This window comes from Notolepis coatsorum (genome assembly GCF_963971535.1).
Source record: "Notolepis coatsorum genome assembly, chromosome: 7".
NCBI lineage: Eukaryota > Metazoa > Chordata > Actinopteri > Aulopiformes > Paralepididae > Notolepis > Notolepis coatsorum.
In genome coordinates, this window is record NC_140171.1 from 131,144,474 (window position 1) to 131,159,251 (window position 14,778).

Genomic DNA, 14,778 nt, shown 5'->3' on the forward strand with positions numbered 1-14,778 from the left:
AATCGAGTTAAATATTTTAATCGTTTGACAGCACTAATATATATATATATATATATATATATATATATATATATATTATTTGGCTTAAACATGAAACAAATGTATTAAACAAAAATTATTAAAGAAAAATGTTTGGCATCCTCTGTTATTTTACCCACACGACGCCACTGGAAATACCAGATAGACTAAAGACGACCTTCTGTAGAACATAATACTTTTAAACAACCACAATTACTGTAATGTAAGAGCTCCAGCTCTCTAAGGTGGTGTGGGATATTTGTGGATATCCTGATGAAGAATGTCTCAGTCAACCGAGGCTTGGATAATAACAAGGGTTTATTAACCAAACAGATAGAATACATAGAGAGAATGGCTGAGGGGCTCTCCCCAGGTAGTCAGCTGAAGTGACCCAGGTAAAAGACCTTGATTGTGGTCGGGAGGAGCCCTTTATAGTTCAACAAGGGGGGTGTGTGGTCCCATTTGATAGGTCAAATGGGGGGGGGTACAGGTTTGGGGCAAAAGGGGAGGGGAATGTCTTATTCCACAGAGAGGGGGGGGGCATAGGTAAGGGGAACATATTTACATGAGGACATATTATACCACAATACTCACTTTTCTTTCTTATAATGTGGGTGAGATTAATGTATAATATACCAGGATTGTTTGGAACAGGTAAAAGTGGGGACCGATGTAATCCATCGGTTATCAGATAATGAAAAAAATAGAAAATAATTAAAATAATGAAAATGTTGGCCAATGTGTTCTGTTGGTTGGCCTAATAATTTAAACTAGTATTATTTATATACATGATTCATGACATGATCGACTGGACTGCGGTCTGTGGCTTGTGCATAGAAAACATGTTTTTTTTCTTTGGGGAAGCATCTCTTGTGCTGGCCGTGGCTGCTGTTGTTGCTAGGTGACTATTGAAAACCCATCAGAAGGGCACAACACTCCTTTGCTAAAAGTTCAAAGATTTTCTGATTGTTAAAAACAGGCTCAGCTGTTCTCGGGACTGTCGGCAACACACAACAGCACAGCGTTTCCATTGAAATCAATGATAGAAAGAAGCCAGAGCTACATCATCATCATCTAAATCATGAATCTACAGACGAATACACTCATCCTCTATATGTGCCCGCCATTCTTTGATACAGTTCAAGCTCCTCCACTGTGTGTATTGGTCAAAGATCAGACTTGCAAAGATAAACCCTGGCATGGATCCCAAATGCGACCGGTGCCACCAAGCCCCAGGCTCGCTTATCCATATTATGTTTTGGCATTGTCCAGCACTGGGCCCTGTTTCATGTACGTGGTTCAACTAAGTCGATCAACATGTCCATTATCCAGCTTCAGTTAACCCGATGTTCAAAGCCGGGATTTTCCTGTTTCACAAAGGAGGATTCAGTCTCGTTAACTCAAGCCAGACTTGAGAGTCAGGCTCAAGTCAGGCTAGATGCGCACTCCCGTTTTAGGTGGAAAGCCAGCACGTATCGATGGCAGAGACCCTGATTCTCAACGGCATTGATTGATTAATTGATTTAAGACTTTATTGACAGATTGCAATAGGCTCAATCGCCTCGCCGACAAGTTAAATGCGTTATCTATAGGCTAATTCTAAGTCCCTCATTACCTCAATCAATCAGATTATATTTCTTTAAACTTGCCTGCTGGATTGAATAATCAAATGAGATCTTGCTAGCGAAAATAACTAGTTAACTGTTATACAGAATTACGAGACGGCTTTCTTGCCCATTGATTGATGTATAGTCAATATTTAACTTATCTCCAATGTGGTCCAACGGGTTGTTCTTTTGACTTCCACACGGACGACCCGGGTTCAAGACCGGGGTCCTTCTTTTTGCAATATAGGAATAATTCAATTTGGTGCACGTTGAGAGCTATATAAAGAATGACATCCTCAATGCATGTAGATTTATAATATTTTAACTTAAAACCAGGCTACTTTGGCGTATAATCATTAATATTATATTCAAAAAAATCATATTGGAAACACGGGGATTTGAACCCCGGTCAGTGGATTGGGAGGCTTGAGCACTACCGCTGGGCCACTGGGCCAGATGGGATAAATTCATTGTTTATACATTAATGAACGAGAGACCCGTGTTTAGAATATCCTTTGTTTTGAATGAAGTTTATCTCTTTATCCTCATTCATTAATGTGACGTCAACGGCTCATTCAATTTCTCAAATCCGTCAAACAGCGCATCTCATCAGACATCTTAATCCCAGTTACAATTAAAATAACCACATCATGTGTACATCGCACGAGCGAGCGCCACCGTCGCCACGGTATATATAACGTGCATTATTTAGGACAAAGTGAATTTAATATCAGCATTTTGGGTCTATTTTACATTTCAAAAGCCCCCTCTGGAAGAATGGAGCACAAAAACGTAATTCAGAATGGTATAATGCAGATCGTAGACTGTGGGAATAGTTTCAGGAAACGGGCTGTCACTTCTTTGCGGGGGCGTGGCGATAGTTCAGGCTAACTTGAACTTGAACTCTGCTTTCGACCAGGCTCAAACTTTTGGATATGTTGTCATGGTGATTTGGAAAATCCAGGTACATGAAATCGGAAAGTCAGGCTAACCCAGTTATCCAGCTAAAGTTATCCGGCTAACTCAGTTATCCCGGTACATGAAACGGGGCCCTGGCCCCTTTCTGGAGTTCCATTTTTAAATCTTACTCAGATATTTTTGCTGTAAATGTTGACCCATGTCCTCTCATTGCATTATTTGGCCTGACACATTGCTATATCTACTGGGCAATCTAATGCCATGGCCTTTGCCTCACTCATTGCCAGACGCCTAATTCTACTCAATTGGAAGACAGCCACTCCCCCCTCACATTTGCATTGGATGAGGGATGTTATGTCTCTTATACATATTGAGAAAATTGTATTCACAACACGAGGCCACACAGATACATTTTACAAAATATGGCAGCCCTTCCTACTTCATTTCAAAACCCATATGACTTAAGTCCCCCCTCCATCCAACCCCCTGATCCCATCCCCTTCCTTCCTCCACCAACCTTTCTGGTACTGCCTGACCATGCATGACTGGGGAGATGGCATTGTGATGGGTGTTAATTTAACTTTTTATTTTTTATTTTATTATTATTTGGAAAACATGCTATTAGGATAGAAAATACTACTTATATTATTATAATTTTTTATTATCATTATGATTTAATAATTTTTTGCATGTGTGTATTGTTTCTTGTCGGGCGGGTGGGTGGATGCTTTATTTTAAACAAACTAAACACGTTAACTTTATAAGGGATAGCAAAGGGGGGAAAATAAATGGGAATAGTTCAATCATGGACAACTTGTTGCAGATTGTGAGCACATTTTATAATGTTGAACCTCATGCCACAACGTTGTAATTCGATGTTACTAATAAAAAGAGATTATATAAAAACTAGGGCTGTCAGTTTATCGCATTAATTAGATTAATTAATTACACAGCAAATTATCGCGTTATGAAAATTAACTCAAAATTAATTACAATTTTTGTTTTTTTTTATAATTTTTTTTTGTATCTCATTCATTCCATGAGAATGTAGAATACACATTTACAGACTTTTTTTTTAATATGGTCCATTTGCATGTTCTTGGTATCTGATTCTAGGGACATCTATGAATCTCAGGGAATGTATTCCCAGTGTCAGAAATACTGGGGGCTAGATCCACAAAGAATGGATTGCACGGTGCAAGTTGCACCATTACTTACAATTCATTATGAATTGAAAATGGGGGACCCTGATGTAAACAAGACGAAAGTCTTTCTCTGGTCTGCATGCCCTTAACAATTGTGTGTATTGAGCCGTACTGTATTGTACCCATTCTGCAATCTGTTAATACGATTTTCATTCAATCAATCAATCTGCGCTGTGATTGATTGAATGAAAATCTTATTTTGAGTCAATTGTAATGAACCAAATGAGAATATCAATACATTTTTTTTTATCTTTGACTGTGAATAACACCATGCTCAAATTGACCAGACCTGAAAAATCTAAGCAAATTAATAGATGGAAGATGATTAAACAGAAGGTTTTGTAGATACAGTACTGAATTCTGCCATCTGGACACATGCAATTTGAAATATGATTATAGAATATAGAATATCAGGCATAAAATTGTTATGCGATTAAAATGCGATTAATTAGATTAATTAATTACAAATCCTGTAATTAATTAGATTAATTTTTTTAATCGCCTGACAGCACTAATAAAAACATAAAAAAAAGAAAAAAAGCCAGAGCTCAAAGGACATCAGTTGGACACGTTGCCTAAAATGTGTTTGTACCTCTGTAAAATGACTTGGGGACAAAACGTGAGGGTCAATATTTCTCCCAGGAGAGGAGACAATAACATGTAGTAAGTAGACTGTACTGGTCTCAAAGTCATTACGTTGATCTGTAGACTACACCTGTGTCATCCTAATCAAGGCTAAACAAAGATACAGTATATCCTGTCCACCGTGTGTGATCTACAAAGATGCTCGGAAAAACTTCCAAGACAACCCGATTCATAATCCCTGGGCTATAGGATATGCTGTGTCGGCGATCCATCTCCATGTGACCAGCTCGGGGCTGGAGGAGGTTGACAGTGATTTGCAGTAGATAGCCCATAGACTGGTCAGAATGGCCTTGAACGCTCTTTCCCAATAGGACAGATTTACGTCCATCTGAGTGTGCGTGGGTGTCTGTGTGTGTGTGTGTGTGTGTGTGTGAGTGTGAGTGTGTATCCGTCAGCAGAAACCTATAGCGTGCTGATGCAGGGAGGAAAGAGAGTCACAACACGCAGCATTGACAGGAAGCTGGGGAGAGGGGTCGATACAGGATCAATAAGGCGATAAATAACTCAACAGTAGCTGAGGGCCCTGCAGCTTATCTATACGGGCAGGTTAACTAGGGTAGGCATGTAGTGTAATTAGAGCACAAGAGGCTCGTTCACGTTTTTTAAATGACACAGGAGCACGGGGATGTTCAACAAGCAAATATAATCGAATGGTCAAACACACAAAGGTTGAACAAACGACAAACACTTCCCATCGACATCTTAACCTTCTGTAGTGTGGTTGTGAAAGGGTTAACCCTTTGTTGTGTGGCAGTGAAAGGGTTAGCCTGCTGTATTGTCGCAGTGCAAGGGTTAACCATTTTGTAGTGTGGTAGTGAAAGGGTTAATATTCATCTCTTCAATTTCCTACCGGTTTTAAGCGGTCTTCAACAATGTTCTGTCTTTCAGATGGCATTCGAGTTAGGTAGCTCTTCTCTGAAACATGTGACCGTTTGAAACCCTGATCTTCCAATTAGGACACGAGGACACGAGGACACTAGGACGTGAGGACACAAGGACACAAGGATACGAGGACACAAGGACACAATGACGTGAGGACACAATGACACAAGGATACGAGGACACAAGGACACAATGACGTGAGGACACAAGGACACAAGGATACGAGGACACAAGGACACAATGACGTGAGGACACAAGGACACAAGGATACGAGGACACAAGGACACAAGGACACAAGGACACTAGGACGTGAGGACACAAGGACACAAGGATACGAGGACACAAGGACACTAGGACGTGAGGACACAAGGACACAAGGATACGAGGACACAAGGACACAATGACGTGAGGACACAAGGACACAAAGATACGAGGACACAAGGACACGAGGACACAATGACACAAGGACACAAGGACACTAGGACGTGAGGACACAAGGATACGAGGACACAAGGACACAATGACACAAGGACACAAGGACACAAGGACGTGAGGACACGAGGACACAAGGATACGAGGACACTAGGACACAAGGACACTAGGACGTGATGACACAAGGACACAAGGATACGAGGACACTAGGACACAAGGACACTAGGACGTGATGACACAAGGACACAAGGATACGAGGACACGAGGACACTAGGACACAAGGACACTAGGACATGAGGACACGAGGACACACGGATACGAGGACACGAGGACACTAGGACACAAGGACACTAGGACGTGAGGACACAAGGATACGAGGACACAAGGACGTGAGGACACTAGGACACAAGGACACTAGGACGTGAGGACACGAGGACACAAGGACACTAGGACGTGAGGACACAAGGACACTAGGACGTGAGGACACGAGGACATAAGGACACTAGGACGTGAGGACACGAGGACATAAGGACACAAGGACACTAGGACGTGAGGACACGAGGACATAAGGACACAAGGACACTAGGACGTGATGACACGAGGACATAAGGACACAAGGACACTAGGACGTGAGGACACGAGGACACAAGGATACAAGGACACAAGGACACGAGTACACGAGGACACAATGATACGAGGACACAAGGACATGAGGACATGAGGACACAAGGATACGAGGACACAAGGACACAAGGACACGAATACAACACCGTGTCAATAATCATCCTGGAACAGGGGAGGTATTTGGACTTTCAAAATAGTTAACCCTTTCACTACCACACTACAGAAGGTTAACCCTTTATTATCACACTACAGACGGTGTGGTAGTGAAAGGGTTAACCTGCTTGGTGTGCGGCAGTGAAAGGGTTAACCTTCTGTATTGTCGCAGTGAAAGGATTAAACCGTTTGGTAGTGTGGCAGTGAAAGAGTGAAAGACAATAAAGGGAAAAGTTGGCAAGTGGCAGTGATAAGTTACCACTGGTTCTGTCCAATAGCGTTACACCAGAATCATCAGCACTGGTTCTGTCCAATAGCGTTACACCAGAACCATCAGCACTGGTTCTGTCCAATAGCGTTTGTAACTGAGGGGTACAATTCCCTGACTGTATTGATAAGTATGGTATCATTAAACCACTACCGCTTTATGTACTTTAACTACTGGCCACACAGTACATGATATAGATATGATGAACATTTTCCCACCTGATGAAACCAAGTCCACACAAATGTATCCGTCGAATCTTTAATATATAGCAAAGGGTATATACAACGTTCACGTAATGACATTTATGATTTGAATGCACTTGTAAGGCAAATGAGTATTCGTAGGCAAATCAACATTGAATGTCCAATCTCTGGTTACGCAGGAAGCAAGTATACAACCTGGTTCTTTAGGGAACTATAGCGATGGTACTTAATGATTATAGCTGGATACACTAAAGGGGGTCCCGCTGGTTGTAAGTCAGTAGGGGGGGGGGGGTTAGGAGAGCCGCTGGCGATATCCCATCTGGCCAACGATTTCTTGGGAGAATTCAGAGTGCTGAACACGGTGCCCACAGAACCTTGGTCCACAGATGAATACAGTTGGGCCCTCTTGTAGACGGTAGCTGCCGGTCCACAACGAAGAGACGTGAGGCGACCTCACTCGGGTTAGAGCGCCGTCTCACCTGGACTCCTCTCGGGGGTAGTTCCAACACTTACCAGTGTTGGCTGTTATCCATGGCATAATCAAAGCACCCAAAGCAAGTAGATAATCCAAGCCGTGTAGGGCTCGCCGTCGTCCGGGTAAGGTAATCCAATGTGCAGGTCCACTCGTCCTTGCCCAGAACTCCTCGGATGAAAGCACCACACGTGGTCTGCCCAGCCTGGTTAAGACTCTAGATAACGCGAGGAAAACGATGGGGGTACTGCTCACTTTATAACTCTAACCGAACGATGCACCATACATAATAGACTATTATTAACTTAATAGAAATACGTCCCACTCGACGGTATAGTGCCAAACTATGACAATTCAACTATTAATCCACACGATGTCTCAATGCCATTCTGAGGCCAAGTTGACCATACTGCACCACACGTGTATCGTGGGTGAGGCTTAACGTCTTGCCACTAGGTTGGAGGGTAAAGAACTAAGGGCTAAGGGAAGTTCTACTTTACTTGCGCCATATATATATGCGCTGTGAACAAATAGTACCATTCGTATTTCGGCAGACGTATTCCTACGCGGAACCGGGGCTAGTAACGACATGTTCGTCGGCACGATTGAACTTGAACCAAGGGGCTTGGCTGCTGGCGCCAAGTTCTTGTCCAATGAGAGAATGAAACTATTATGGGCTGTTAGTAGACTAAAGGGATATTCAGTGTATATGTACAAGGAATATACAAGGGATATCAAACGATATACAAATACTATTAAATATATATCCATAAATAAATATATATATTCGGTTAAATCTGATCCTTCACAACAGCGTTACACCAGAACCATCAGCACTGGTTCTGTCCAATAGCGTCACACCAGAACCATCAGCATCACGACTCACCCCTGCAGCTCCTTGACGGACATGGAGATCTTGATGTTGTGTCCGAGCACGTGGAGGGCGGTGAGGATGTCGGCCCACTGGACCATCTCCCCCAGCGGGCCTCCCTTCAGAACCTTGGGACTGAACACATCTCCAGACTCCTCCGTTAGGAAGCCGACATGGACCAGGATCTGAGGGAAGAGGAACAACAATAAGCACATTGCAAATGTGGCACTGTGTGCAAAAGCTAAATGACATGGACTCCAGTAGGGCTGACCTCGACTAGTCGAATAGTCTCCTAATCGATCAAAAGGAAACGTAGTCGACTGCCAACCTCTTAGTCGAATGCAAAAAAGAAAAAAGGTATAATAATATATATATATATATATATTATTATTATTTCTGTATCATTCTTTCCAAAAGCAAAGAGGCCTAAAAGCGTGGCTAACGCTAATGGCGTGCATACCAGCGAGGCTAACTGCCTAAGAAAACGGGCACAGAGGCACTGAAAGAGGATTTGACCTGTCTAATGAACACATTAGACAAATATCAAGATGTATCCATCAGTGGACTAGTTGCATGCTTTCGCAGAGGACAAGAAGCCTTCAGCCGACTCCTTCAGACATTAGCACCCCACACAGCCCAAATGGAATGCCCCCCCCCCCAAAAATAAAAAATGTGCACTACCAGTCAACTATTGGCAAATTTTGGCCAATCAAAGTCAACTATACAAATCCTTAGTCGGGGACAGGCCTAGACTCCAGAAACGAATTTACTGTATGTAAGCATTAGGCCTCACAAGTAGATGTGAGCAGAACATATAAAACTATGGCGTTTCAGTATTTTTATGGATATTTCCATGGTACAGGAAGTCCTGTATAAGGTTGTAGATGCTTGAAAAAGTATTAGCATTACAAACTGTACTCATCGATAAGACTTCAGACTCTTCCTGCTGGGAATTATGGGAACTGAAAACATTATTTTGACACCCAGCTGAATAAGCCCCTTCATCCTCTATTGTGCTGCACACAAATCCATCACAATGGCCTTGGCAACTAATTTCACACGCACAGTAGGCATACAGTTATAATTCCACAAAATCTCAGCAGCCTAACTGTAAAATCTTCTCAAATCGTATAATGCATAGACATTATAACTCATACATTTACATTTGAACCCTTTCACTACCACACTACAGAAGGTTAACCTTTCACTACCACACTACAGACTGTTAACGATAGGTTATGAATATAACCGTAGTTCTATGAATACTAGTGACGCTCAGCGTCATCTGCACTAATCTCACTTCGTGCATATGCACTGAATAAAAACTCACAATGTACCTTTACATAACAACATTCATCTGGCCACACCCATATCCGCTACCTTCATAAGCAGGTGTGTGGCCCCACACTCGCCTCCTTCCCAATCTTTCACCACAAGGTAAGATCAAAGGCCGCAGTGGCGTCTAGACGCTGAGCGTCACTAGTATTCATAGAACTACGGTTATATTCATAACCTATCGTTCTATATCATACTAGCTTCCGCTCAGCGTCATCTGTACAACGGGAGCTGAGCGGGAGCTTGAAGCTCGACAAATGTACCCCACTGAGGCCCCCCACAACCATCAGAACCAGGGAGGACCGAGCCCCCCGACCCTCCATAATGGAGGATACCCTCCCTATTGGAGGACGGGAGGGAGACGGATCCGACCGTGCGAAGAGGAACTCGAGCAACTCAACGCACAGGGTGAGCAGACCGTGGCTTGACCCCACGACTACGCACACGCACAACCCGCATGCCACCAGGGAACGAACGGAAGGAACAAACCTTGTTACCGCCCCCAAAATCACGGGGTCAAGAGCAAACTCAACCCCGTGGCAAGGCCGTAGCAGTGGAGCGCGAAGGAAGACCCAGACCCACTGAAGGGACTGGATCCCCCGGAAAAAGGGGGCCCGGAGAGGTCAACGACGCCACAGCATCAAGACCTCACCAGGCGGTCACTAGTGACACCGCCCCCCACATCGCCAGCGTATTCGGACAGGGCCCATCCAAGAGCGGGCCCTTCCCCCCACTAGCACGCCGCCTGGCACACTGACCCTGGCATACTCAGGCAGTCAGCATGGCTATAACTCGAAGCACTCAAGAGGCTACACTACAGCGGGAGCAGGCAGCGCACCGGGGAGACGACCTCCAGAAGAGGTCGATCCCTCAATCCAGGCAGCAGGCACTTGACCCGAGCCTGGAGCACTGCGGACGAGACAGGCGCCAAAGGGGTCAACTGAAAACAGCACCCCGGCGGAAGGGGCGTATGCTGGAATTGTTGCGCACCATGACAAAGCCTCCACCAAAAAACCCCAACCCAGAGGGGTCGAGGCAGAGAAGGCTGACACGATTGGCAGACGTCATGAACATGCAGGGGCACACTCAACCGGGTAACCCGGGAGTTGACTCCGCTCCAACACACCAGGGAATCAACCACCCTCTAGTTACCATATGCGGTGGTTGTTCCTATAACCCCTCAAGAAAAAACTCCAAAACACACCTGCAGGTATACACTGGCTATACCGCAGTACAAGTGTTTCAGTTTTCAAAAAGGGGTTATCCCAGGCCTACGGGTCGACGAAACAACTTCGGACCGGGCCCGGCGGACCGGGAAGCACACAGGGATGCCAGAGGAGGTCCATAAGACCACCCCAACAGCCCCCTCTTCGCCATGCGTAAGAGAGGGGCGAAAATAATGGAGAACCAGCCCCTTTATGATAGCACAGGGTACAACATGTACCCAACAAACGGTCTCCATAACGCCCAACCCTGTGACACCCGGGCCGACCCGGCATTTTTCCCCCTGAAAAAAGCACAAGTCCCTCAGGGTACCAGAACAGAAGATCTGCGTCCCCGGCGGACAACGGGTTAACTAACCTGGACCAGCGTGACCAGAACCAGTCCCGTGCCTTAATCACGCCGATATCCCCACTCCAAGAGAGGGGGTAGGTACGCGTGTCGATCTAAAACATTAAAGAGGGCGCCACCCAGACGGTCCCATTCGTACCGCGCTCAGTGGCCCACCCCAAGGGCGTGAGACCCCTCTACCTATGTTTTGATCTATTCCGTTAACATCCCCCAGATATGAACGAGAATTCGTCGAGACCTAGTAACAGGGCTCGGAAGAGAAAACCTCCATCCCAGTTGCCCTATAAAAACGCCGTTTTAATAACGAGCAACCAAGGCGTACCAGCCTCATGCGTGATTCTTATCAGAAACACCCCAAGCCAGCACTATGTACGCGTCGAGACCCAAACACATCAATGGATAGTCTAACAAGACACCAGACATTGTTCCTCCAAGTCGCCTGGGAGAACGACAAGGAGCCGTCGTGCTTCATGTTCTTTCCTCTTTTTATTAAAAAATAAAGAAAACACAGACTGACATGAATCCCACGTGACACGGCTGAGGGTAAATTTGTTTTCATTTTTACATCCCGCCACCCTCACCACAGGGAGGAGACGGGAATCCTAAGAGAGACTTCCCACGTGAGCCATGAATTGAAAAGTCACGGTAACATTGAGCGTAGCAGAACACCAAGTTCCTACGCTCTGCCCCGACAACTTGACAATAACAGAACCATACATGGGTCTGAAAAAAACTCACGGAAGCCGTCGTCCAATAGAAACGTGCCCAGTGACGTATTCTATGACGGGGGGAATCCCATGACTCAACTGCCCGTGATAGGTGCAGAGTCAGGGAAACCCTCCCCCCCCCCCGTGCCAAGCTGCCTAACAGCTTGGCCGGACCGAATGAAAAAGAGGGTTAAAACCCCCCGACCAATCAGAAGAGGGAAGGAGGGGTTTATCCGGTACCCCCTCGCAAGCCCAACCCTCGAATACGACAACAACAAATAGCCATATGATACCTTAAGTAGCCAGTATGCTAATGAACAGCGCAAAGCTAACTCAATGCACGCTAGCCACAGACAAGTCTGTGAACAGGGTTTATAACAAGGCCAAAGTTTTATATGTGTGAACCCGACACCCGTGTTTATGTTGCAAGACACAGAAGATTTGATATAGAGAGAGAGCGGCCTGAAAGACCGCGGTACCTTTACACACACGAGCATTACTGTAGACCAACACAACAGTGTTGTGGCTCAATATCACTGTTTAAGCAACAGAGCACACAACTAACCTCTACCTTTATGTGAAGAACCTAATCTTCAGGTCGAGGCAGAAAAACCCTTTTCAACCGAGTGTAAGCTGCAGGCCTTGCTTAAAGGGGAACTCCAACATTTTGGGAAATTAGCTTATTTAACATCTTCCCTGGAGTTAGACAAGAAGATACATACCTTTTTTGTCTCTGTGCGTGCATTTTAGCTTTGGGAATAGACGCTCCGTTAGCATAGCTTAGCTTCATCACTGGAAGTGAGGCAGGACAGTAGCCTTACAGTGCCTTACAGTGTATTGCAAGGTCTGACATTGACCAAACTTGATATACATGACCTTGGTGGGCTCTAGGTCAACTCCTGAAAAGGGGGTCAATGTCAGACTTTGCAATCAAAAGTTAGGGGGCTAATAACCCTTGCCATAATTTCAGTGCGCCCCCTAACTTTTGATTGCAAGGTCTGACATTGACCCCCTTTTCAGGAGTTGACCTAGAGCCCACCAAGGTCATGCATATCAAATTTGGTCAATGTCAGACCTTGCAATACACTGTAAGGCACTGTAAGGCTACTGTCCTGCCTCACTTCCAGTGATGAATCTAAGCTATGCTAACGGAGCGTCTATTCCCAAAGCTAAAATGCACGCACAGAGACAAAAAAGGTATGTATCTTCTTGTCTAACTCCAGGGAAGATGTTAAATAAGCTAATTTCCCAAAATGTTGGAGTTCCCCTTTAAGCTCTATAACATGAAATGTAGCGACCAACAAGACTATAAGTCTAGCCCTTCTATCAAACCCACACTAGCGAAGGTTCAGACATCGTATCCCCATCATATGTAGTGAATAAACACACAGTTTGTAACAAAATACAGTCCCTCCTAGGAGGGACCTTTTATTTTAGACAAAATCATATGTTGGGCCGGGAAGGGAACAGGGGGAACCAATAGAGGGAAAAAGTCACTAGCGACGCCTGCCACGAGCCGCTCGGGGTTTGCCACCCCGGGGAGCCCCGGAGCGACGGTAAAGGACTGGAGGCTGGTCTCGACGATCCCTACCGTCACCTCCGAGCATGGATGGGCCGCTGCAGTGGCCGAGGCGCCCTCTCTCCTCCTGGCCTTCTTCGCTGAAGGACCAGCAGTGGCGGTGGTAGCAGCGGCGGCTTCGGTGGCGGAACCTCAACGACGAGCCTTCCGTCTGACTCCACCGGTGACATCGGGCAGGGGGAAATGAGGCTGGAGCACGGAACGCTCCTCCTGCATTTCCCTGCAGGTTGAGGTCATCAGCAGCAATGCCGACCCGAAGAGCCCAACATCAGAGAGGGGTGCCGTCAGAAGTGGAGTCCTCTTCCTCTCCGGCACACGCGCCTGCTCCAGCCAAAGGTGGCGCTAGGCTAGAGTGGCCAGGGTGCATACTTTCCCAGCGGCGACGGCCTGCAGCTGGATCAGATGCAGGATGGCTCCTGCCGCCTGGGCGAGCTGATCACGTTGCACTTCGGTCAGCTCCGTACCGCCCGTCATTATCCCGGACACGAATCTCGCCAGCTGCGCGATGTTAGACGTGGCAGCCAGAGATTGAGTCACGGAGATGAATGACTGGTCACTCCAGTAAGCCAACCGCCTCGCCGATTTCCCGTGGGGAACCGGCTTCCGTAAAGGCTCCCACACCACCTCAGGACAAAGGAGAGCTGCCATCGGCCTATCAAGCCGAGGCACCCCCTCCTTCATACCTTCTACCAAACCCACCACCCTCGTGACTCGCACGTAGGCGGGGGTGAGGCCTGTGATGTGGGAGACCACCTGTCCCTGACGGACGTAGGCCTCCATCGAGGGGAAAAATGGGCAGACAACGCCCGTCTCTCTCACAGGACGACGTTGCCATAGATGACCTATGAGATCATCAGGGACAGGAAAAGGCAGTGGCTGCGGCAGCGACACGCCGTTTGCGACTGTCGCCGCCGCCATGAGCTCGGGGAACAAAGCACGCAGTTCCCCCTGCACACTTTCCCCCATCGAGCTCGCGTCCCTCACATGCGGCAGACTACTGGACATCGCAGAGCCACATTCCGATGTGGCTGATAGCAGGGCATCCGGCCGCTGAACGACTCTCCGGCGGCAAAGGAACCAGAGCAGGAACCAGGCCATCTCACAGGAGACGGCGCTGGTGCACCAGCTCCTTGGAGAGGCAAACTACCCACCGGACGCCTACCGGGCGCGGATGCCGTCCACGACAGTGGCGTCAACCCCGCTCCAAGACGTACAGCAGAGGAGGAAATGAAGAACCGCTGGTGAAGGGTAACGTTGCTAGCGCGACCCTCCGAGGTAAACATTATG

General features: G+C 46.4%; 1 protein-coding gene across 1 annotated transcript in view; it reads right to left on the reverse strand.

Annotated features, from left to right (window-relative positions):
* The window catches only part of LOC311232149 (alpha-1,6-mannosylglycoprotein 6-beta-N-acetylglucosaminyltransferase B-like), a gene marked incomplete at both ends in the record, with an annotated part of 487,590 nt that overhangs the window by 226,711 nt on the left and 246,101 nt on the right, over positions 1-14,778 (reverse strand). Inside the window, one exon of the mRNA XM_084318847.1 lies at positions 8,314-8,483. Within this exon, the coding sequence (XP_084174973.1) occupies positions 8,314-8,483 (170 nt within the window). The remainder of the gene's footprint in view (positions 1-8,313; positions 8,484-14,778) is intronic.